At 39.8% G+C, this 26,685-nt stretch overlaps 1 protein-coding gene across 1 annotated transcript in view; it reads left to right on the top strand.

Moving 5' to 3' along the window:
- The window catches only part of epb41l3b (erythrocyte membrane protein band 4.1-like 3b), a 45,804-nt gene that overhangs the window by 7,437 nt on the left and 11,682 nt on the right, over positions 1–26,685 (top strand). Inside the window, exons 2-18 of the mRNA XM_038717515.1 lie at positions 1,793–1,944; positions 6,664–6,807; positions 13,710–13,814; positions 14,118–14,160; positions 14,273–14,348; positions 14,608–14,826; positions 16,307–16,394; positions 17,426–17,476; positions 18,118–18,270; positions 18,740–18,837; positions 19,406–19,581; positions 19,933–20,138; positions 20,601–21,185; positions 22,565–22,618; positions 24,838–24,873; positions 25,377–25,442; positions 26,135–26,320. Coding sequence (XP_038573443.1) covers positions 1,804–1,944; positions 6,664–6,807; positions 13,710–13,814; positions 14,118–14,160; positions 14,273–14,348; positions 14,608–14,826; positions 16,307–16,394; positions 17,426–17,476; positions 18,118–18,270; positions 18,740–18,837; positions 19,406–19,581; positions 19,933–20,138; positions 20,601–21,185; positions 22,565–22,618; positions 24,838–24,873; positions 25,377–25,442; positions 26,135–26,320 — 2,427 coding nt within the window. The 5' untranslated portion in view covers positions 1,793–1,803. The remainder of the gene's footprint in view (positions 1–1,792; positions 1,945–6,663; positions 6,808–13,709; positions 13,815–14,117; positions 14,161–14,272; positions 14,349–14,607; positions 14,827–16,306; positions 16,395–17,425; positions 17,477–18,117; positions 18,271–18,739; positions 18,838–19,405; positions 19,582–19,932; positions 20,139–20,600; positions 21,186–22,564; positions 22,619–24,837; positions 24,874–25,376; positions 25,443–26,134; positions 26,321–26,685) is intronic.

Raw genomic sequence — 26,685 nt, 5'->3', positions numbered from 1 at the left:
GCAAGATACGTGGAGTTAGACGTGTGGGACAAATTTAGCCCTAAGTTTTCTGAATGAGACAGGTTTGTTGTAAAAAATAAAAAATAAATAAAATTGTAAAATATCTTTTCCCCTGAGAATGTGAATTCTTGCTTCTGGCATTTCAATAGAATCAATACCTGGTGGCCTTCTTTTTGTTTAGAGCCGTAGTTCTCAATAATAGTTTTCTTTTTCTTTTTTTTTTATTCAACAGTTTTGGGGATCATCTCAGCCCAGAGTGTTGCATTTGTTGATTCAGAGGCTGCTGTCTCCGGCCACGGTTGAAAGTCAGAGTTCCCCCCCCCTGAATCCTCCCACCCCGGGAGTAAACACAGCCCTATAAATAGAGCTCAGGGAGAAGCAGGCCAACAGCAGAATGACAGGCATCCGTACTACAAACCCCAGACTCTCTGATTCAGAGGGCCAGTGTGCTGTCCACACCCCAATGTCAAAGCCTGGTGGTACAGTTAGCACAGGGGCCCCCAGTGTGATCCGTCCTGTCTGTCATCTTTGTTTAGCAAAACCGGCCATTAGATGTTTCCTCTCATTACCCAGTTTTAGTCCACATCTGTCACTGGTATGCTGCTATTCACAGAGGGAGAAGGTCAGAATATGAAAGACATGTACTTGTGCAGATACTTTGGATGGTTGTCTGAGAAACGGGGGTGGCGGGGGGGGGTTCATTGTTTTACAGCTGAAACAATCAGTTAATTAATCTATTCTATCTAGAATCTATTGTCTTCCCATCAACAGAAAATAAATAATCTGCTACTTCGCTAATTGATAGGTCATTTTTTAAGCCTGTGCTGAATACTCCCTGGCTGCAGCTTCTCCAGTGTGAGGATTTGCTGCTTTCCTCAGTTTATTATGCCATAACCTAAATGGATTTAGGTTTTGGACTTTTGGTCAGACAAAGCAAGATGTTTCAAGACATCCCCTTGGGTTAGGGGATGTCTAACCCAAGGAAACCATAATGGACATTTTGAACTTGATTTAGAGTAATTTTTAATCAATAATAATTAATTACAGAAATAACCCTCAGATTCATCTATAATGAAAATAATCATTAGTTGCTGGTAAATAACAAATACCTTTTTAGCAAGTGTTTATAATTTTATATTTATATATAATTTATATTTTTATTATATTAATCGATTGATCCATTACTATTTGAACAGTTGACTGAATTCCCTAGATATATACAGTGGATACTTTTACCAGAGGGTGAGACTACAGCTGCAACAGTTAGTCAAGTATTCCATTACAATCTACATAAAATTTTATTGTTTTATTGTTTTCCAACAAAGCTGCCAAACATTTTTTGATTCCAGCTTCTCCAGTGTGAGCAGTTGCTGCTTTTCTCTTTTGTAAACTAAATATCCAATATCTTTTGCATTTTGGACAAAACGAGACGTATGCGTTTGTTGGGGAAAATTGTAACAATAATCCTTATTTGCAGCCTATGGTGAGAATTGTTTTAACCAGTTTATATGTAAATGCATGCAGTAAATTGTAGAAATTGTGGATGTCAAAGCACCAGCAGCCTAAGCACTTTCCATTATCAGCCACTGACACTCCTGAGATTATTGAGAACGGAACTCTGGTGTGCACCTAAGCCACTTAGATTAACTTTTTATTCTGCTGTCAAACAATATCCACATCTCTGCATTTGCATCGTATTACACAGGTCTGAAAAGTGACAGTAGATCAATTCAAAGCAAGTCAGCTGACTCATCTGGTTTTCCCCTTCACTCTCCTCTTTCCGCCACTCCAGTGTGATTTACCATGACAACTGAATCAGGCGCAGACTCGGAGGCCAAGCAGGCGCAGGAGAACAAGGCAGCAGCCGAACACACCTCGCCTCAGAACCAGCCGGAGCAGCTTCCCGCCGCCGCCGGACACAGCACCCCGGCCAGGAAAGAACAGGTCAGCATCTTCATAACCATAGTTGCCCCTGCTGAATTGGGCCTACACTGAGCCAGAATTCAGTAACTATTAACTTTTAACAAACATTTCCATATGTTATCATGCTTATAAAAATAAAGTACTTTAGTAATTTAACTGAGGTTTTTTTATGGTGTAAACACTTTACATATTGCTTTAGATCAAGATTGAATTTTAAACAAAACTACGCACTATTCATCCCACTACTGAATGGTGTCTTTGTGTGAAAAATGGAAATGAACAAAAAATAAATGCTGACGACATGACCTCAGTGTTCTCAGTGGCCATTATAGGCCCACATCAAATGTGCTTTTAAATTGGAAATGTGATGAAACACAGATTGAGAAACACCCAACAATGTGTAGATGTTTTTATTCCCAGCATTACATCAGCTGTTTGTACAAATTAACACAGCTTTACACAGCTGTGGGAAGAATAAGTAAATTGAGCTATATAAATAATATTATTTTATAGAAGAGTGAGAGACCTCCAGTTCAGTGTCTTTTTTAAAACCAGCGATCTCTGAATGTAGCCGGCAGCCTGTCCATTTTATCTCTGAGAAAGTAGCTACTGATGTTATCTGAACAGTAAGTGCTTGTCTGCAGATTTGGGGCCAAACAGCCTTCTAGGCTTGCTAATTAATCGATGTACAGATTCAATTTCCAGTTCTTCCTAACTGCAGGGGGACTGTTTCAAACTGAAGGCAGATTCCTGCTTATTCTCTAATTTACTAGTTGAAAGAAAGCAGTGTGACAAGCTGTACAAGCAAACAGACTCTGTCTTTAATATGTGTCACAGGGCCAAATTGTTGGCACCCGCAAAATTGTTACTAATATAGTTCAAGGTATCACCCAAACAAAACACTTACATATGAAGTTGAATTACCTGCACTAGCATGACGCCACACCACCATTGATCTGTGGATGGCTGATAAACTAGAGAGCAGAAAATAATATCAAGATCCAAATGAAAAAAAACAAGTTTGTAAGAGGATTAGCTCTGAGCCATCCTGTCTTATTGTATTTACAATTACGTGGCATTTTAGGCTTGTTGCTGAGAATGTAGAAGAAGATAAATACTGGATTAAGTTAACATTTGTAGATTTCTGCTTTTTACAAGCAGCCAATATTAAGGAGATCAGAATGTCAAAGTCACCACTGCCAGATGTGGACATGCAGAGAAAAGCAGAGATGCTTCTTATGATTGGCCTTTGCTGTGATTAAATAGCAATAAACGGATTAAACTGATGCCGAAATAACTACAACATGATGCAGATTTGTTAAACATATGAATTCATGCTTTGTCAGGTCTGTCAGCAAGACAGCAGGACAACAACTTCTAAAATGTTTGTTTTCTGAATGGAGTTTGGATCAATCAGGGCTACGCTATGCTAACTTGGTCACAGTAAAGGACAGTAATAGCTGGAATAAAGTTACAGACACATGTTTTCTGAACTCACCAGGTAGTTCAACCTCCTCGCTTTCTTTTCTCCAAGTAATGTCCGGTTTTTATATAAATATGAAGTCGTAGTCCGACAGAGCTAACGACGCTAACAACAACACTGGAACCGGATGTGCGGGGTAGCTAGCTGCTGAGAAGCTCCAGTGAAGACAAATCAACGTTGTAATCCCAAAAAACTAAAGTAAAAAGCTAATTTAATAAAAGCAGTTAACTCCGAGCTCCACCCGCGAGTAAACGGCGTAGTTGTCAGAGCAGAATCCGACCGACTACGGGTGTTTATTTGTCCAATGGTTGCAGTACTGCTCCCTGCAACTTTCTCACGAATTCCTTCACGTTACCCCGCCCAACAGGAAATTGCGGCTCTACTCATCTTTGCATTGACTTTGTATGTAAACTCACCGCCCCAAACGCTCACTTCGCTTTTGATCTGAAAGCACCATAAGAAAATGTAATTTTTTAATGTTAGTTAAAATTAACATGAATTCATATCCTGAAGATTTTGACATGATGTGTATGCTGAGCCCGACCGATAGGAGATTTTTAAGACTGATACCGATTTCGATATTTGAGGATTTTAAAATCCGATTCATTGGCCAGTATTCTTTTTTCCATTCTTTTTAGAAACTAATAACATAAACAAAGATTTTATTAATAACATTTGCTGTTATTAGACCTCACCAATATAACAATGTTGAACAAAAGTACAACAAAATATGTTAAAGTTTTGATAAATAAGAGTCAAAACTACAGAAAGATTTATAGATTAGATCCATTATAAACTATAGAGTACTACTATGAACATTAAAGGAAATAGTGTATGTAGTCAATTGTGTGGGCCTGTCAAACAGAAACTATAAATAAAAAAATGCTAATGTACAACTACTAGTAGTATTAATAATAATAGCATATATTATTCATGTCATTACAATTATAATGATAAATAGCGCTCTCCTACATAGGCAACATATTTTTGTCTTCCAGAAGTTATTACGTTACACATAATCTGCCACAATGACTATTTTCAATATAGCATATTCACATGTAGTTTATCCCTTTACCAGCACTGTAACTAAAGCTACGATACAGTGACCCAGAGGAAACGCTGCTCTTGAATGCATCTATTAAAACATGACTGTCTACAACGAGGACCTGCAACTTTTAGATTTCACAGTAATGTTGAACATTTCATAGTGGAGCTAGAAAACTTTTTTTTTTTTTTTTTTTTTTTTTGGCAGGAAGCCGTGTTAATACTTGTCCCCTCTGGTTTAATTGTTTGTGACGCGGCGACTGTAACTACACACATGTGGCTCGCAGATATATTGAGAATACGTTAAACACTATAGTTTAAACACTCATTCAGGTTGTCGCTCTTCCACTGATAAATATGGCGTTAGCTTTGTCGCTAATTTAATTTAACCATGTGTGGCATTTGCTACTGTAAGTGTTAAAAATATTTAGAAGTGATGAACTAGGGTGAAATGATAGGAACCGTTCAATAGAACTGCCGCACTGTTTCAGAAATAAATCTACAATCAAGTATGTGAGCAACGAAGCCTCCAACTTTCAACTACTATAACATACACACTGCTGTGACCCGGGAGGAAACCGGGAGAGGGCCAATAAAAGCAGGTGGGTTAGCAAGTCATGACTGTATTCAGGAGAGGAGAAGTGATGAGGGCTATTTAGTATTTGTCATGCATGCACCGGTAACACAGCCCTCTCCCTTGTTTATGCATGCTTTGTAGATTCTTAAGAGATTCTTCTGTTTTGCATTGCAGAGCGCAACTGTTGATTTTTTAATTGTCATAAATCGGCTGTTATAAACGCAGATACCAATTTAACTTCAATTAGCTTGTATCGGCCGATAATATCTGCATAACGATAAATCGGTCGGGCTCTATACTGAGGTAACAATCCTATTAATGGTCCTTGTTCTATTAGGGCCCCATGGCCATAATGACAGTAATGGATTTCTAGTATTTTTGCATGAATGGGATGCATTGTAGTTTGACAATACTACACACAATTGATCTATATTGCCCACTTATGCATGACTTTAAATGACGTTTCTCCTTGATTCACATTTGTTACGTAGTGTTCACAAAAACAAGAGCCAACAGTTACGCTAGCAGCTCTGTGAGGCTGTACTTGGGCAGAGCCTTGCTTTGTGCTAAATTCTAATATTCGCAAGCTAACATGCTCACAATAACAATGTACATAACGTGTAAGCAGCCTCACTGTGTCACACTGAGGATGATGGATGATGCGCTGCCATCATCGGAGCTGTGTGAATTGGCAGGAACAAGGCTGAGAGAAATCGCAGAACTCTTGACAACATGCCGTCAGTCTTTCCTGTGAGACACTTGCTTAGGCTGAGTTATTTCTCTGCTCCAGCAGCGTGCACAATGAATGAAGTAGCCTTAGTTTACGACTTTACTCACCCTCACCCTTATTTTATAAATCTGTGACGCTAATTTACGGGCACACATCATCCGTAAATGTTTAAAATACATCCTTTTGGTAGTTCTTGGAAATTTAATCTAAATCAAATCTAAATTATACTGCCACTTTAATTCTCATTTTCTCCAGAGGTGAAAGTAATTTTCTTGTATGGTTAATCAGTACTTCTCAATGGGCCCACAGGCAGAACTGGTCTATGTGAGCTACATTATATAGGCACACAGAGATGGATATAGCCTGAAGAACGAGATAAGAACATTTTAAAATGAAAATGAAAAGGGCCATTAAATCCACTCTGTCTGTGAGTAAGAAGGAAAAAATGTCTCGAAGCTAAAGGTCTTTTTTTCAGCATGAAGTCAGTCAGGAAGGGCTTTGTTTTCACCGAAGTGGAAAATTGGATTTTCTCTGTTTAAGACAAAATGGCAGTACACCTCCATTTCTTCTCAGTGGGACCTGATTACATTCACTCAGGGTCCCGGTCTCTATTTTTAGATTTTGGACATGTGACAAAACGGGTGGTTTTGTCAAAGATGACTACATTAAGAAACTGACATTTAGGGCGGTCAGAGGCAGTTGGGTAAAGAAATGGTGAGCAGAAGGTATTTTTCATTTCTGGTCTGAGAACTCTTTCAACTACAAAGTGTTATATCATTGACCAGAGGGCCAAAGAGAAGTCCAGTGCAAGAAATATCACAAACATGTGGAAAACCTGTATTTATTCATTCAAATGAATAATTCCGACTCTTTACCGTTAAGTGACACTTGTTTTCTTCCTCTCAGGAGCAGCAGGAGGAGGACCTGGTATCCCACAGGTCATCTACCAGTCGTCTGTCCAGGTCTCCTTTGAGAGGAGTGAAGAAGGTGAAGATCATGCAGTGTAAAGTCACCCTGCTGGACGGCTCCGAATACACACTCAACGTGGAGGTGAGAGACTGCGGGGGGTGGGAGCGGGTCCCTTGTACTTCTTTCATAACACATTTCCTGTTCTGACGCAGGTGCTGCGGGTGGCATTTAAACATCACTTCACTCAGAACAACACTCATTTTGAGATTATATAAACTTCCAAAAGCTTCTTCACTACTTGGTCAATTTAGTTGGTGGCATAGGCATTTAGAAAAGAAACAGTCTTAGCACTGAGATTGTTTTCACTTTTTTGCTATTAAATATGTGCTTAAAGGGAAAAAGCTGTAGTAGTTTAAGTGAAAACTAATATAAGCGCTTTTCACTTTAGATAGTTATTTGAAATCTGTCACTGTCACTGCTGTATCAATTGGCCTTTCAAATTGCCTTGCAGCAATGCAGCAGCACTAAGGACATTTGCATCTGTCTATAATTATAACTATAATTACACCAAGACTGAAGTGGCTAATGTGTGTTTCACTAATTTTATTTAGTGCGTGTTTGCAACTTAATTGAGTTTTCACTTCTTTATTTTCAGTGACAGTTTATCTTAAATAAGCTAAAGTCTGAAGGCATATTTGATATTTGCTCATCTGCTTTACTAAGCTCTGCGTATGCAAAGTAAAATAAGTACTGTCCTTGGCAAAAAGGGTTGAACAGGTTTAATGGAAAAGTTATATTTATTTTGATAAAGAAATAATAATAATAATCTTTATTTGTAGAGCACTTTTCAAAAACAAGTTACAAAGTGCTTTAACAAGTGTAAAGACAATAATACACAAAAGACAATAATATAAAAACAATACATGATAAAAGCAAGAAAACATTAAAAAAACTAAAATACACGTTTAAGATAAATATCCATCCATCTATCCATCGTCAACCGCTTATCCTGCGTACAGGGTCGCGGGGGGCTGGAGCCAATCCCAGCTGGCATCGGGCGAAAGGCGGGGTACACCCTGGACAGGTCGCCAGTCCATCGCAGTAAGATAAATATAAAATAAGTAAAATAGAATAAAATAAAATGGATTAAATAAAGTAAAATTAAATCGGGAAAGGCTCTCCTATAAAAGTATGTTTTAAGAATGGACTTAAAAGAGTTCACTGACTCAGCCGACCAGATTTCCTCGGGCAGGCTGTTCAAGAGCCTCGGGGGCCTGACAGCAAACGCTTTGTTAATGTAACATTTGGCTCCATGTTCCAAAACATTAAAATTATGGTTAATAACCAACTGCAACTTTCATCATTGCATTAATATGTAAAAAGAAAAGTGTGCCCTACAAAGACATTGTCTTAATGCGCTGAAAAACACTTTCTGCTGTATCAGTCTTATGATACTTGGCCTGCTGTATTAAAACAGAAATAAACTGTACAATTTTGACAGCCCTTCTTAGAAGTAGGGATTTCATGGATTTCACTGCACATTTACATTTTCATTGTGTCAGATTGCTTTGTGGAAATTCATTTTCCCTCCAAAGCTTCTCTATGTAGTATGGAGAGGAAAAGATGTATTCATATTATGGTTCTTCAGTGTTGTTAGTTCTTACTTCAAAGCTCATTTGCTATCCAGAAATAAACCCAATGAGGAAAGGAGAGCCAACAATCAGTAAAATAACGTCTTTGTGTTGTATGAAGCTCGCAATACCGCTAACCCTGCAGTATGGCTTTCATCATAATGTGGAAAAATTAAATATGGAATGTTTTGTGCAGAGAAGAAATAGAGCATGAGTTGGTTGTTAATCGTAATGGGTTAGAATGAGAGAGGAGGGTGAGGGTGTTGGATGGATTCATTATTTTCTGCTCAGGTCAATTTGGCAAAAGAGTGATATCAAAAATGGAATGTTTTAAATAGAATTGACCAAGGTTAGAGTTGTATCACCACAGGGTGGTTGGCCAGAATAAGGCAGTGCTAGTTTAACACTCTTTCTCATATGTCTTGTAAGGTTTTGGTGGATTTTACTGCACATTTGCTTCTGTATTGTGACCGATTGCTTTTTAATGTTATTTTTCTTCCCCCCCAAAAGCAGCACTATGTAGCCTTGAGTGGAACACTTACTCTGATTATCTATATTCAGAATTTGGAAATAACCCCTCTGCCGCATGTACAGCCCGCAATCAGTCAAGGAAAATGTGAGTGTCGGAGCTACATAACATAATAGCTTCTTTCTGTCATCAACAGTCATTCTTTCTCTTGGAACATTAGGAATTCAGGAATAAATCTGAATAGTGAACTTAATTGACATTTCACTCTGACATATTTCCCTCTTAGCAATAGAAAGTTCAGCATTTTCTCAAAGTTATAAGCCTTTCAACTTTGTACATTGTCAAAATGTGTGCAGGCTGAACAAGGAGTACCAGTCCCTCCTCCTCAAATCTCCTTTGAGTAGATTCCTCCTCACCAGGGGTTTGGATAGAGGGATTAGCTGACTGTTTTTGGGGATGAGGTGAGGGCTTCTGACCGTGAAATGAGAGCATTCGTTGGAGGGAATCAGTGTCATTGACTCTGTGTGTTGGCATGATAACTCGACGTCCCACTGTGGCTAAGAAAGGATCGTTAAGGACAGTGATCTGGAAATGGGGGTCAGTCTAGACTTCTTGCCCTTGAGACGGACACAGAAAAGGTTTCTACAGGGCTGTTAATTTAGATGCATTTGCTCTAGGAGATGCACTCTGCACGCTGTAAAATAATTGAAATACAGCAGCACATTGACATTCAAAAAGAAGTGGTACGAATCTTTATGTAACTTACATGTAATGTGCTTAAAAGTGTTATCCTTCATCTGAATGTAACATGAAAGCCCAACCCAACCTGCTGCTCCATCAATTTAGTATAAATGTCAATAAAGTTGGGGGGACTTGCAAGATGCAGGTAAAAAAAAAAAAAGTCAAAATAAATACAGTAAAAGCAGAGATACATCCAGACAACCAGATGGTGTCTTTAAACCCTCCCTGCCTGGTAAATGCCGGTATCTTTTCAACTCCATGTAATCAATTTTTTAGGGTAATATGAGGTCTCCAAGCCAAAGTTGAGATAACCCATATTTCAGTCTTACATACTTTTATACCACCGTTTTCACAGGCAACAACTTAATGAGTTAATTGTGCCCATAGTGTTAATATGATAGTTGGAAAATGTAAAAATTCTTATTTAGGTTAGATTCTTTAATTGTCTAATTTAATATACTTTTAGCATCTGTATAAAATTAGTACTAATAATTAGCCTTTTTTGTGCCTCTAATTATTTCAATTTCAAGAAGCGCATGCTCCTCAGGAAAAAAAAGTACCTTCATTATCCTGCAGACAAAGTGTAGGCTGCTATTATTTATTTCATATTACATGACATTCACTACAGTAGACCTTGTACTCTATCCACAACAACACATTTGACTAATCTCTGGTTTGTAACACTGTAGATGCATCACCAGCACACTGTGAATGTGTGTCTAATAGAACGTGTTGAGTATTGAATCATCATGTCCCATCTGTTTACTAGCTTGTAATCTCCCTGTCCTGCCCCCCTGCCAGGATGGCCTGGGCTGAGGCTTCCCTGGCGCAAGTCTCACCACACCTCACTTTGTATAGATGAGGAATACTTAGATCTGACATTGGATTAGAGTTCATTAGAGGGATGTGAGCAGAAATAACAAGTAGTGAAAGAAAGAAAATGCACATGAACTGGAATGATTGAGTTATCTGCAGAAAACCTGAGATGCCTACATGTGTTTCACCTGCAGCTGTACATGTTTTTTACTGTTTTCTGACACTTCGTAGATTAAATGGTTAACTGAAAAATACAAAGGATGGCAATATAGTACAAAAATAATTACAGAGTAGAAGATATGAATAAATTAAGGCCTAGAGACAGTTAAGCATCAGTTACTCATCACCGTTTTTCTCATCTGTTTAAGGTCGTGACAGAATCAGGCACCTTTTATAAAAAGCAATAATACAAAGTCACGCTGTGTTGCTCATTGATGCTGTAGGCATGAGTCACACCTGGGTAGTTGGACAATACTCACAATCATAGTAACAATGTCTTACAGTCTATATATATCTAGACTGTACAGTCTACAGTCTAGATATATTATATTCATGGTCACTGTACGACCTTAACTGAAAAGGTTTCATTCATTAGAATGAAAAGCAAGAGGCGACAAAAAGATGGCTAATTAGTTGTGTGTTTTCTAGAGGAGTCATAGCAACCCACCCGACCAGTCGGGGTGTCGGGGTGCTTGCTAGAAACTATAAAACATTGGTTGTATAAAAGTGTCTAAACAGCTGAGGGTGAAACACAGCAGACATAAGCTGGGCCATCTTATGGTGTTTGACACAGTGATACAATTGAGGTCAGAGGATCCTCAGATAATTGCCAGGGAGTCCTCTTCCTCCTCCCAATCCCATTTGAAACCGGTCCAGAATGATAAGATTTGACATTTTTATCCCCCTGACCTCGTAGTTTTCCAGCTCAGCTAGATCTCCTCCTGTGGGAAAAATGTCTGTACTAATCGTTTCCTATCATTTCCTGTGACAGAACGACTGAACCTCCTCCACTTCCCTTCAAAGGGTGTTAAGTCTCACTGGAGTGCGATAAAAATCCCACATCTCGCTGTGTTATTTATCATAGGGGATATGTTTTAAAATCCCTCTAGATGCAGAGTTTAGATGCACGTCTTTAGGACAATACTCGCTAAATGTTTTAGTGTTCAATCTTTGAATTAGACCTGCAACAATTAGTCAATAGACAGCAAATTGATCTGCAACTATTTTTATAATCAGTTAATTATTAAAGTAATTTTAAGCAAAAAAAACAAAGATTTGTCGGTTTGAGATCCTCCAATGCAAGGATTTGCTGGTTTTGTCTTGTTTATTTATCATTTAAAGTGAATGTCTTCAAGTTTTGGACTGTCATTTAGAAGGGCATTTTCAGTTTTTTGACATTTAGACAAAACAGTTTATCAGTTATTTGAGAAAATTGTCTGCAGATTAATGGATATGAGTTAATAAGTTAGTTGCAGCCCTACTTTTAATACATGGTTGGGTGATGTAAGTTCCAGTTCCTTCATACAGTCATTGTGAATCTCCAAGCTCAGTGCAGCAGCTACTGCTGTTGTTTCTAAATTTAGACGAATATCTTGAAAATGATCAAGACTGATGTTTGTTCTCTTATTTGAGAGAAAATTTCCTTCTGTTTTTATTCTCATACACAACCCCACACACAAAGGAAGATGGGATACTAGTCAGATCAGTCAGGTGCATCTGCTGCACTCCCAACACATTTACTGTTTGCCATAGCCTGTTTGACTATTTGACTACGTCCGAACTAGGGCTGGGCAATAAAACAATAATGATAATTATAGCAATATAATTTACCTCAATAACAATATAATAAATGTTCTGTATATCGTCAATAAATATTTGATTTAATTCATTTGAATCACGAACAAATTAGCACTTAATATTTATTCTATTAAAATATTTATTTTGTTGAAAAAAGAAGCCTGAAAAAAGATCATATTTGTTGAAAAGATAATAGTTATGAATGTTCTAACTCGGACTTAAGAAGTGATCCACTGTTTGGCATCACATTGTGATCATAAAGAAAAGTTTAACCAAATAATTAACCATCTGGTTTCTTCAGTTTTCTCTCAGGAGCAAAAATCTGCCTTTAAACTTGAAAGAAATAATGATTTGACATATATTGTGATAATTATCGATATCGAATCATATGAAATGTTTTTATTATGATAACATTTTTGGCCATATCGCCCAGCCCTAGTACAAACAGAGGATTGCAGATCACAACCTTTTTTTTGTCTGTGTGCATGTGTGGAGGTTCGGTCAGTAAAGCCAGAGTTAAGTGTTGCGTTGAGAAGCCTCTGTTGCAGCAAGGCAGCAATAGTCTGACATGCTAAATCCCTCTGAGATGTAGGATTAACTCTCTGCCACCAGCAGCTTTATGGCTCAGTTAAGAACCCACAGACACTCCAGAGTTCTCATCATAAAAAGGAAAAGTATATACTTCAAGTGACGAAAGGGTGTGTGCGGATGCTCGTATGTAAATGCTCATATAAATGTGTCATATATGTGTCAAAGACTGCTACTCATTCTATCACATACCTGCCAGCCAGATATGTGTGTTGTATTTCCATGTGGACCTTTATATGTGCACTACTCTGCCAACACATGAATGTAACTGATGCAAAGGCGTGTTATGACTGTTGACTGTTACGCTGCTAGAATAAGTTGTGGCAGTGGGTTTTTTTTTGTTTTTTTGATAAATCCAGATGTGAGGATCTGGCTGTGGCTCTCTGCAGGAAGGAGAAGTCTGTGTTGTGGCAATTCAGGCCTTAAAATATCTCATGTGAGTGGGCCAAAGGAGTCCTACCTCCTCCAGCGAGTGGGACGACAGGGCTCCGGCCGATGACATCGGGCACTCAGCTAGAGATGTGCAATAGATTTGGTTTTAAGCATTCACTTAACTGATTGTTCGCGTTGAGCTCAGGATTGTGAAGGTTTATTTATACTATTGTGCTTTTTATAGAAAGAATTGATCCAGAGTGACCCATTTGGCAAAATGTGGCACCAGCTTGAGCATTAGCCCCTGCTGGAATGGCTCTGTGATGCAAGAGTGAAGTGGGCTGCTTTTATAATTACCTTTTAATTTCATGTTGCTGTATTGCTGGATATTTTGTATTGATGATTGTTGAATATGGTCTAGGTGTAGGTTTGCAAATATGACCGCCCACAGCATTCTTTCTGGGGTAAACCCTTTATTCATCCATATAAAACACCTTGATTCAGTTTTGGTGTTATAGTTCTTTGTACACATCTCTCTTTTGAGCATAAAATGTGTAATAGGTGTGATAATGCAGACTATTTCCACTGTACCCTGTGGTGATTGTTTGTTTGTTTGTTTTTTCTCACAGAAACGAGCCAAGGGCCAAGTGCTCTTTGATAAAATATGCGAACACCTCAATCTACTGGAGAGGGACTACTTTGGCATCACACACAGAGATGCAGAGAACCAGAAGGTAAAGGAACATCTATAATATGTTAATAATTTGTTGTGGAGTTATTAACTAGCAGTACGAATTCTATATTGAAAGCAGGATTATGGAAGAGTCAGATATACTAAAATCACATTTAACAACACTAAAATCTTTCAGTGCACTTGAAGTCATTTAAAAGATGACACTACTGAACATGCTGAGCATCACGATGGTGCATTAATCTCTAGATCTTAAGGCAAGAGACAGTTACGGTGTCCCACTTTGGTTCTTAGTCATTTGCTCACAAGTGGGTGGTTAGCTTTTTTTTCTGTTTGACTGTTGCAGAATTGGCTGGACCCTTCCAAGGAGCTGAAGAAGCAGATCAGGAGTAAGGAGTAATCTAATAAAGCCACTGATGTGTTGTGTCCATAACACCTAAATGAGGTGCATGCAATTGTAAAATGCTGCTTTGATAATTTAATGTTCTTTCTACGTCTTAGCTGGTCCCTGGAACTTTGCTTTCAACGTCAAGTTTTACCCTCCAGACCCCTCCCAGCTCACTGAGGATATCACAAGGTGAGTAATGATTGTTATGTGATCGCTGGCCGAAATTTGCTTCTTTTGATGTGTAATGTATCACTGTTCTTCAGTCCTTCTTATAAATGAACATTGAGTTTTATTGTTATCGATTTAAATGCCTAGAATTTTACCTAGAAGCTTTATAAGGAAAAATAACAGAAGAGGGCTCAAAAGGCTTACAAAGAAAATCGAGATGTTGGATTTCATTACAAAATGACTTGACTGTTTTGTTTTCTGTCTCTCCTTCCTGTCTCAGGTACTACTTGTGTCTGCAGCTGAGAGATGATGTGGTTTCAGGCCGTCTGCCCTGTTCCTTTGCCACCCACACAGTGCTGGGCTCCTACACAGTGCAGTCTGAACTGGGAGACTACGACCCGGAGGAATTAGGCAGTGACTACATCAGCGAACTGCGCTTCGCACCCAACCAGACCAAAGAGCTAGAGGAAAAGGTCATGGAACTCCACAAGACCTACAAGTTAGTCTCGGCATCATTTCCTGACCTCATTTTATACTGAGCTTCAACTGTCAAGTACGACTTTCATACAGTCCTGGACACTGACAAGAATGCACAATTCGGTTATCCGTAAAGCCGCCTCTGAGAAAAGAATAAATCATGGACAGAATTACAAATTGTTAAAGCTTACTGGCGTGAGAAATGTTATAATAGAAGGCGATTCAGATTAGCATTTTTATCAACTCAGGGATTCTGTCATCTGAATTTTGGTGGTTGGACACAGAAATTCCAACTAAATCAAACTGTAAACGTGGGAGAAGTTTTGAAAAGCATGGGGGGAGATCTCATCCTCAGGGGTAATATTGCCCCTTTGCAGAAGACATTTTAACATCTAACACGTTTTTATCAAATTCTGTAACATCAATTACAATACACAGTACATCAGTAATTCTTACAGAATTTCATTAACAGACCAGTTGTAAATTGGGTAATGAGTATGAAATGCTTATATTGTGCTCACTTTAAATACAGAAATAAGAAACACAGGCAGTAAATACTGTTAAAAACATACCTTTGACAGCACTAGATGCTTCTTTGAGACATTTTTATCTTTGCACTTTTTATGTTACAGATGTACAGCCCTTCTGTTAAAAACTGATTTTTTTCCCCAAAATTTTAAGTATTTCTTTTTAGCATTAAGTAATCTTGACTGTCAATAAGCAACATCCAAGGCAAAAGGTAAGAATGAGTTTAACGCTCTAAAAGCTTAAGCTTATCTGCTTTATCTTCACTTTGTGGATGTGGTTTGATCAGATTCACCGTGGCCACAAAGCAAAATAAACAAACCAAAACTATGATCAGATTTTGATTTGGATGTTGCTAAACTCCGATAAAAAAAAAAGAGATAGAAATCAATCATGTGAGATAAATTTAAAAAAATTGACAGAAAATTCATAGATCACATGAGCACATATATGCACATAATATGAAGCTGATTGGGAAAATGTAGGACCTTAAGCCCTGAATCTGACAACTTCAGGCCAGTCAGCCGACCTGAGTGAATGTTTACAGCCTGGAATAATAATCTGCTCTGAGAAGCAGCATGTCTCCAGATATTGGATTTGTACTTTTCTATAAATGGATGTAGATGGCTGTCCTTTGTGTGAGCCCTTCATTCTCCGTGTATTACAATGATTTGTGTGTAATTTGATGCAGCCCTTTCAGGCCCAGTGGATGGAGAGAGGCAATGAGGATTAGGGTCTCTCTAAAGACCATCTAAGATAAATATGGATGCACTCATGGTACTCTGTTGCGCGTCAGTTAAAAGCCTCAATAAAAACCAAAACCTTTTATGCAATAAAACTGAATTATCCATGTTTGAGATCTAATTAGACTCTATGTCTCAAGTATTGCATATTCACATTGGTCAGAAAGCATCAAATCTCTTAGCTTTGCTTGTCCTTGTTGACCTTTTCCGATCTGTTATTTTCTGTTCCATCAGGGGGATGACACCAGCCGAAGCAGAGATTCACTTCCTGGAAAATGCCAAGAAGCTGTCCATGTACGGTGTGGACCTGCACCACGCTAAGGTAGCAAGTCACTGCAAACTTTTAAGTCCTCGTATTGAATTAATTTTTAGTGTTTTATTGGCTGTCTCTAAGATGCATTAAGAGATATGCAAATAAAGTGTTTAATATAAATGTTTGTATTCTCTTTTTAAAGGAATAGTTCAATATTTTGTGAAATAAGCTCAATAGCCTTCTTGCCGAGAGTTGGATGAGAAGACTGACGCAGCCAGGCTATCTGTTTCCCTGTTTCCAGTCTTTATGCTAGGCTAAGCTAACCAGCAGCTGGCTATAGCTTCATATTTACCATACAGATAAGAAAGTGGTACCGATCTTCTCATCTAACTCTCTGCAAGAAGGCTATTGAGCTTATTTCACAAAATGTTGAACTATACCTTTTTAAGTAGTAGAATATCATTCATGAGTATTGGTGTGTGTCTCACATATGTGTTAAGATGTATATTCAACTGATAGATAGAAATGTTTGGGTTTTTTTGTTTAGTTTTTTCTTTTTTAATGCAAGAAGAGACTAACGCATTCCATTCACGCAGTCAATAGTGCCGCTTGCCACCTCAACACCGCTGCTTCAAAAACATCACGGCTGCCACAATAATGCCTCAGTTTAACATGCCGCCGTTGTTTCGCCGATTGACTGACTTTATGTCACTGCTGCCTTTGTGGATTTTGGGGATGGAGCGGTAGAGCGGGTGGTGTGGTCTGGAGCCCGGCTTGACTTAAATGATTTTCTCGCTGTTTCTAATTTGCCCGCCAGATGGGATCAAGCACGTCATTAGAACACAGGCAATAAAGGGAGAGCTGGATTATGGCGGCAGGACCGCTGTCAGCATAAAAGAAAATTGCAGTCATCAGTCATCATTGATATGAATCAATTATCAGAAGCGCTTTGAAAGTCAAAATGGGTCTAGACATGATGGAGAGGATATTGCCTTTGCAGATTTAGATCAAAATGGAGGAGATGACAGTGTTGGATATGTGAGTCAGTTTTGATACACAAGAAAATATATGTCTTCTCTCCTCTCTCATTAACTGCAAAGTTGGTAGGGAGTCTCTATGAATGCTTGGCTCCAGCTGAGGGAGAGGGAGAGGTAAGAGGCTGCATCTCATGTGCTTACCTGTGTGTGTGTGGGTGTGTGTGGGGATGTGTGTGTGTGTGTGTGTGTGTGGTTTCTACTTGTGCATGGTTTCATACAAAGTTGTCATTTTAACATCCCACTGTTACTTAAGACTGCATTGGACCAGCGCTTCCCTCTCAAAACATCATCATTGGTTTCACCTGCTCATCTCATGCTTTGTGCAGTGAAGAGCATCATTTTGTGCTTCATCCACCATTTCCCAAGGACTTCACTGTTGCTTTTGCCGCTCAGTGCCCCTTGAGTCTTTATTCAACGTCACCACAGCCTGCATAGAGAAGATAAGAGTATCATATGCCTGATTCCACTCTCCACCTGCCTGCTTTACCCTGTTATCATCACAAACTGGTTAAATTCTTCTTTACCCAGCTGTGCACTGGCTCGTGACCCTCCTGTATGTACTGTAGAGTTTATGGAAGTTAATGTTGTGTGAAACCCAATTAGAAGAGTGACACTGTGGTCAGTGGCTTCTTCTTTAAGATTCGAGGATCCTGTGTCACTAAAGTCACACACTGAATAGGTTTCATTAAACTTCTTCTTGTCATTTCTTGGTGTGTGTGTGTGTGTGTGTGTTTGTGTGTGTGTGGTGTTCCCAGGACTCTGAGGGCGTGGAGATCATGTTGGGAGTTTGTGCAAGTGGCCTGCTCATCTACAGAGACAGGTTGCGGATCAACCGGTTCGCTTGGCCCAAAATTCTTAAGATCTCCTACAAGAGGAACAACTTCTACATCAAAATCCGGCCCGGCGAGGTAGGAATAGTAACACTTTGTTACATCTATTTATAGGGATGTCCAGCGCTGATCTGCTGGGTCCGTATCGTGGATAATTAAGGCTTTCTTTTAAACATTATCAGCTGTAAAGCCTGGTCCATCTCAGATTCTTTGTTTGGTGTAACCAGTTGTGCTCCCGGTACAGCAGATGTTAAATTTGCTTCAATTTCAGAATCCTTTTCTGGTCCACCGCACATCTAAAGTGCTGCTGTTGGCTAGAAAAGTGCCTTTGACATTGTGAACATTCTGGAGATGAATAGACACTGTCCTATTGCTGTCTAAAATGTCCTGACCCAACAGATCCACTCTGACATCCCCAAGGAAATACTACTACTTTTCTACAAATGTGGGATGTAAACAATTAGTAGACTGTTATCAATACTTACAGAAACATAGATCAATAGAAAAGGGATTAGTGAATCTAACCAGTGTTTTGTCCCTGTTGTAGTTTGAGCAGTTTGAAAGCACAATTGGTTTCAAGCTTCCAAACCATCGCGCTGCCAAAAGGCTCTGGAAGGTCTGTGTCGAGCACCATACCTTCTTCAGGTAAGAGATAGAGGACCTTTTTACTGTGACTGTGTGAACTACTATAGGATATTAATAAAAAAATGATATATTAATCTTGTCGGCAAGTTCCCTAACTGAGATTCCACTAGGCGGTCCTTCTGATACCAGGTAAATTGTCACTGGAAGAAAGTCATCATTCAAAGGCCATCCCCTTGACAGCAAAAAGAGTCCAGAGTTGGATTCACCAGCCAAGTGAACTACTTTGTTTTCTCAAGTCTTTGACATCTTTTGTTGTTATTGATCAAAGTCATGCCAGCCTTGTAAACATGAATTTATTGATGATCACCTCAGATGATTTCTTTGTAGGGAAATAGAAACCGTATTGAGGCTGTTAGTAGTTTTTGCCATTTGAACAACCATGCAAAATTGCTTTGTGCTGCATTAAGCAAAAAAAAAGGTCTCCTGGGTTCTTTGGAGTAGCGAGCCAAGTCTGAGTGCGCTCTGGAGACTATTCAAATGAGTAGGAGTTTTAATGTTTTACTGTGGAAGCTTAAATCTGTGTTTTATTTCTGGTTTGATTAATGGGAGTGTTTGTAACTTGTGACAGGCTTGTATCCCCTGAGGCACCCCCAAAGAAGTTCCTGAGCCTCGGCTCCAAATTTCGCTACAGCGGCAGAACGCAGGCTCAGACCCGCAGGGCCAGCTCTCAGATCATCAGACCTGCTCCGCTCTTCGAACGGTCCTCCAGCAAGCGCTACAACATGTCCCGCAGCTTAGATGGAGGTGAGGAGTTGTCGAGGATTTTGATTAATGGCCAGCTACAAGTGTGAATTGTCATTAACCAAGGACTGGTGTTCATTTGTCCAGTGTAATGTGATTGCAGTCCAGTGTAATTCTTTTTATGATAAGAATTGAAACCTTTTGTTAAAAGTTCAAATAATTTTTTTGTCTCTCCTTTAATTTCTTTGAAAGGGAAGAACTTTACACCTGAAAGCCCCCAAAGCTAAAATGTGTGACACACGTTTGCAGTGCAGTGACAAAGCCACAATGGGTGTCATCAAAACAATGTTCGCTGCTCACATTGGTGTCCATAAAACAGTCCTTCACATCCGTCTTTGTCTTCTTGTCCTCCAGCACCCATTATGGAGAACCATGAGACTCTCATGAAGGACAGCGGCGCTGACGGGGTAGCCAAAGTCATCGCCAAGGGAGACATTATCACCACGGTAACAACAGAGAAGAAGGCAGAGGAAGAGAAGGCTGAGCAGGAGGATGCGCAGACGGACGCTGTAGAGACGCCCGATCCCGCTGTCACAACACCACTCAGACAAGACGCAAAGGTAAACAACTGTTTAACTGTTCAGCGCAGTCAGAGCTGCATTTCATTTGGGTAAAGGAACTTTCTAGAGGCTTGAATTGTTTTTGGTTCAAAGAGAGTTAATGGAATAACATTTGCCCCCAGATTGTCAAGGAAACAGATGCTGTTTATTAGAAGCTGCTGCAATGTTGTCTTTTTAAGTCCTTTTTTGAGATTTTAGTTTTGTTTTCTCCTTGATAGACTTCTTAATGGCTGATGAGAATTTCCCAGTTGCTTTCAGCTTAACCCACTGCAGTAGACGAGGCCTAAGTGCTTCTCATCTTGTGTGCGCTTTACTAATTAGCTTTTCTTTTCTTGTCCTTCCTTTGACCCCACACTATACTTGTGTGTGCGTGTGTGCTCATGCATATTTGCCCCCCCCTTCCCTTCGCTCCTCTCCATTTACACACACGTCATCTTTTCGTTGACATTTCCCCTCCATCAGTGCTCCCCTAGTGTGTACACAACCGACCCCCTGCGCTCTGAGCTCTCACTCCCCTCATCTCCTGTTTCATTAACTAAAGTACGGCGGAGGCGCAGGGAGAATACGCGTAAACGGGCGTCGTCAGTCAGTCCAGCCAAGAGCAGTGTTGGGTGCCGTCGGCGGCAAGCCCTCGCCGACCGCAAAGCCGCCCTGCTGGACGAGCAGGTGTTGCTGCTCTCAGCCCGCAAGCAGAGGCTGGAGCAGGGCAAGAGTTGCGGCGGCACCCTCTTCTCCTTCTCCCTGCACCTGCCTGACCTGTCCTCCTTCCTGGATGACGACGGCTACATCACCTTCCCCGATCTGTCAGAGATGCGCTTCCTCCCTGAGTGCGCGCAGAACTTCCTGCCCATTAAGTCACCTTCACTTATCCCCTGCTTCCTCTTCATCTTCTTTTTCCTGCTCTCCACCTCCTTCTCCGTCCCCTACGCCCTCACCCTCTCCTTCCCCCTGGCGCTGTGCCTCTGCTACCTGGAGCCCAAGGCAGCCTCCCTGACCGCCTCCCTAGCCCAGGGCTACCATGACCATGACAGTTCAGAGGAAGAGGAGGTGTGTGTGCGTACGCTTGTATGTTCCAGAACCCTCATCTGGATTAGAGTTCATTATAACAGTTAACCCCTTATCCTGTCCTGTATCTTGCTCTGCTGTTTCACCAGTTCAGAGCCGACCTGGAGACTGTGTCTGTCCCAGTGTCTGTCAGTTCTCCTACTTTCAGAACCTCATCTCTGCCCGGTCACACTCTCATCCTGTAGACTACATCCTCATCAGCATAAGTACACAGAGATGAACCTGCAAGTCACCATTTCATATTTGATTGGCTTGCATTTACTCCACCTTCAGTGAGAGGGTTAGACACAAATATTGGTGACTTTTTACTCACGTAAGCCTGAAATTTGACTACTTTTTGACAAATTGACCACATTTGTTTATAGTTTATGCAGCGCCATAAAACAGATTGCCATGAAAGAATTTCACTGTCATGCTGCAGTTTAAAACAGTTAATATTTAAATTTTTGACTGAGCGTGTTTTATTAGAGATATTGAGTATCTTCATTTAATCACTTATCCTTCACCAAACCTCATATTTAAAAACAGAACTTTGTGCCTAACCCATCTCAGCCTTATCATCCACTTTCATGGCTTTACAGTGTAGTAAGTGACTGCTACAAGACCAACACCAGCTACATAGAAACACTTCCATATTTCTGTACTCAGTCTCTCTGCATTGCTATCTGAGTGAAGCAAAGCATCATAAAATGAATAATTTAAGTTGTACTTGTACTTTGCTGAAAAGGCTAAAAGCAGCTTACAGAGTGCCAAAATGTATTTTTCTTTTCCTCAAGCAACACGCTTTTTAATCATAAATCATCAGTGTAATGTAATGCATGCTGTGATGCAGAGAGACTGGGACAGTTAAATGCATCCAGATCACCCCTAGTGTCAACATGCATGGAGAGGAGGGGGGAGGGCCTGAAAGTCAGGTTACTGTTAGGCAAAAAAAAATTCTCAAATCAAATTATTATCCAGTGTTTTATGTTTGACCTGCATCAACACAACAAGTGTTTTACTGACCTTTAATGAATTAAAATCAATATATACCAACATTTAGCTCTGTCCAAATCAAATTTAATATTACACTTGTCAATGTCTAAGTGACTGACCGAAGGTTTAAACTTCCTCTGAGTCTGTTTTGCTTGCTTACTTTTGATTTGCTTTTTTTCTTTTTGTTGTCCTTTTCCTGACCGTATCTGTGGTGGTGTCTGATAATGTGTAGCTTACAGAAATGACCAGTGCATTTCCATTCGTTCCATTTGTGGTTATGAAGAATCTCTGTTGACCATAAATGTATTTTCAAGGGTTTACAATTTGGGTTCTTGTTGTTTTCTTGCTTGCCACTTGGAACGGTTTTGGTCTGGTTGTGAAAGCAGACTGACAGCGAACAAACTGACTTTGCCTTTGATGGAGAGATGACTGCCACAGAGGTTTGTACACCAAGGAAAGAAGTACTGAGCCAAGAAATAAAGTGACGCTGAATCAGAAGTCTAAGGCCCGTTCAAACATTTAGGAGAATTTAAAGTTCTGCATGTGACGCATGCATTACATGTTGTTACGCCCATTTACTTCTCTTCTTTTTGTATACATTGTTAACACATTTTATATGTATATCACTGTCTTTTCCACTGGCTACATTCTAATAGAGAGCCGAAGTCATGACGTTACATCCAGACTAGCCTCTGTTAGCTTCTGTTACTCAGTGTTATCGCTCATTCAACATTTCTTTCATCAATTAAGCGTTTATTTTCCTTATTCTAAGACAAATCCTTTCAATTCTTGTTTAGTTTAACAACATCTACTTTGTGAGCGCAAAAAAAAAAAAACTACAGCTTCCATGACGCCATCCTAGCTTGGTTTCTTCAACAACCTTCTCTCCTAAAGTCCTTTTGTATTGTAATCTCTGTTTTCTAAAAACTAATATAGCGTTCAGGCCTTTCTGTCCTGCTGTTTTTAGAGACATGTCTGAGGTAGCCGTGGCCCCTTGACTCACTGATGGACCTCTATCGAGCCGAGATGTTTAACCAGCAAACATCTGTGGGGCTGATGGCATACATTACATTACACATGCATAAATATTGGCCACACAACAATGTTAGATAGTTTTAAAAAAGAAATACCGACCTATGAAATATGAAGTGAGCTACAGAACGTACTGTTGAGAAAGGCTCAGTTCCAAGGCTAGATTTTTAGTTATTAGCATAGTTACAAATGTCAATGGGATGTTGAATGAGGTTTTCATACTTCTAGAGCAAATGTTCTGTTTACACTTGGGCTCTCTATAGGTCATTCACTAACCTTGCCCCCTTAGGTAACATTGCCACACTTTTATTCTTGCACAGCATATAATGCAGTTTACGACAATAACTGTGGCATATTTACTGTACCACACAATGGATCCTTATTTTCAGACATAGGTAGACAACATCAGGCTTCTCATTTTTAGCCAGCAACTTTCAATTTTCTTATGAGAAACTTGTGAAAGGGGTTAAATATGCAGTTGATGGCTACAAACATAATATCATGCTAAAAGCCTGAGAGTAAAGCTGCATGTCCCAGCTACATGTCATGAAGATCAAACTGTAAGATCATAATGTAATTTCACACTAACCTGATCCTGTATAGCCACCTAGTTTACAACGCTTTGTTTTCACTTTGAAAGCTTCAAGGGTGTGTAAATGGTTTTATGATGAGGACTGTTTGGCGAACAATAATAACACTGTCTCTGCTAATGTTGGCTATGGTTGCTGGAGTGTGAATTTCCCCAAAAAACATTCCAATAGAGAGCAAGACAGAGCTGGTAACATTACCCATATGGTACCTGCCACCTATTTCCACAACGCCTAAAATAACATACCCTGAACAAATCAGTAATAACTCCTCCGTTAGGCCTAGATGCATAATTCTAGTCTCCTTTGCAAGGTCAGAAGCTAAGGAATATAAATGAATGTATTATTTTTTCTATTAAAGAGTAAATGGAGATGCAATAAAGGAAAATATGATATTTTCATCCTTGCTTGGTATAAAATGATGGCGGCCCGCGAGGATGGTCACTGTTGACTCAAACTACCGCTGTTTGCACTGAAAACAGCGAAAATCGTTGGTTAACCTATGCTCTGATAGCAATCAGGACTGGCTTCCACACAGTGGAGAAATACTACATGGTGGATGTACTAGTCTTTAACTGGTTTTTTTAACTGGTTTTTTTACACAACCTTTCACCCCACAAACTAATTGTAGTTGGTTAATGCTGTGTTCCTTGGCTTTGGAAGTAATACTAGATCGTATGTTGACAGCCAATTAACTGCACATGCTAATGTTAGCAGCGAATGTTACTGCAGACTTTTATTATAACTCCATGCACACCACTTCAACATGTATAGAAATTCAAAGCTTGACGGGCATGCCATGCCTAGTTATGGTGGCTAAGGCTATGATTGGACAGTTGCTATCTAAGGGACGAGTTTAGCGAAGGCTCAGTTTCTGACAATATTCTTTACTTTCTTTTAATTCGACCACCATCCTTATCCTCACATCTGTGCTTGTTGCTCACTTTCTCTTTCACTTAACCTGATTTCTCTTTGTCTCTTCTCTTTAATGACCCCCTTCCTACTTGTCTCACACTCTGTTTTCTTTTACTTGCTGTCAGTCGGAGGCAGATGAGGACTCTGAGATGCGGACTCAGGTACACTGGGCTCGTTTCATGTCCCTGCTCAGTGCATCAGACGACTACCATCAGATGCACTGAGCCACTCAAACATCTGCCATCAGTCACTTTGTGCCTCCACCTTGGCTTGCCTGCTCTTGTTTTTGTTGACACGCTCACTTTCACACCACACACACCAGACTGACCATTAACTCTTGCCTGAATTCATTTCACAGACTGCTGCTCCAAAGCTGTCGCTTCTTCTAAACACGCCATTCCAGCTCATTTCTCAAGTGCTTCTGTTTGTAAATGGTGGAGTCATGTTCATATTTCTTTTCCTGTTGCTGTGCCAAGAGTCAGATTTAACAGTTTTCAAGGTTTTTCTAATCCGTGGCTTTGAACGTAACTTTTCAGTGGGTTGACTTATGCCATCATGTCATTTACAGCCATATCATAGAAGACAAAGCTCCCAATTTCTCCTAAATTTAACAAGGCATAGCACCTTTTGATTAAAATTCCTCTCCCCTCTTTTCTCTTTACAGTATAGTTTCATAAGACGAGTAAAAGGGGAAAACGTTTTTATCAGGCATAGTAATCTGATGCTAGAGGTTGGTAAGAAAACAATGCATGACTGAAATATGCATGCAGATTATTTTGGTATGAAGAATCCTTACTGATAATAAATACGTCTAACTTATGAGTAGCTCTGCCAGTCTTGGCTACTGAATTCTGTAGTTTCTGTGTGATTTAAAGCCAATTACATTTTTATTTAACAAATTTCTTTCTGTGAGCATCCAAATTATTTTTGTGAGAAATAAAGCAACAGAAATTAAACCAAAAGAAGTCAGTCTTTGTAGAGGAATTAACTTCTAACGCGATTTGGGAGTGTTGTGCTTTACTAAACCTGTAAAACTAAATCTGTGAATCTATGCATGAAATCATTTATTTTCACTGAATAAAGCTGATCCTAAATGCTTCCTTAGCATTTAAGTACAAAACTCTTAGTTACAGCTGCCATTGTGTTGCAGTTTGTGCGAGCTGTAGCCTCCTAAACAGGCCTGTGCACAGTAAATGTAAAGAATGAAGCCTATAATGCAGTTGATTTAGGTTTGTATTGGTTTGATTCCAGACCTTTTCAGAACTACATTTTATGCTACCCAACTTTTTTTGATTTTATTTTTATTTTTGGTAATTCATTAAATATGCACGCTACCGTTGCGTACATAAAGCATGGCCGTCGTTCCCCCCCGCTCTGCTCCTGGCCTCATCTCCTTGTATCATGGTTGACTGGCTACTGTAGGATGCCTCGCCTCAGGCAGAGGTGGTCAAGCACCAGACCAACATCAGCGAACTGAAGCGCTCCTTCCTGGAGACGGGCGACCACACGCCGGGCCTGACAGAATGGGAGAAGAGACTCTCCTCGTCCCCTGCGCGCTCACCCAGAGCGGATGAAGCACCAATGATAGAGCCACTGGAGCCGCAGGATGTAAGCTGTAGTCTGCAGCAGACTGAATGACGGCTTGTGTGTGTGAAGCATGACATCACCAAGGACATTTTTGCATAAACAAAGAAATCTCAAGATTTTGCGTAATGAGTTATAACGCGGTAAATTCAATATTCATGAGGCGGTAGGAGTCATATTGAGTGTGGTGCAATATATTTTATATTGCAAATGGCTCTAGTGCGTCATGAAGGAGAATATGGACACCTTGATGAAGTAAATTAATCTACAAAGTCATTCGGAGTTAGTGCGCAAAAAACATGTCTCTCTTTGCCACCTTATGTCTTCACTATATCTCATCAGCAGCGGATTACCACATTAATTAGTCTCGGTAATGGATGGTGCAGTCG

The sequence above is a fragment of the Micropterus salmoides genome, unplaced genomic scaffold (genome assembly GCF_014851395.1).
Source record: "Micropterus salmoides isolate LMB-PRFRI ecotype aquatic unplaced genomic scaffold, ASM1485139v1 Ms_hic_scaffold_14, whole genome shotgun sequence".
Taxonomy (NCBI): domain Eukaryota; kingdom Metazoa; phylum Chordata; class Actinopteri; order Centrarchiformes; family Centrarchidae; genus Micropterus; species Micropterus salmoides.
The sequence above is the reverse complement of the archived record's forward strand: the minus strand, read 5'-3'. Positions and strand labels throughout refer to the sequence as shown.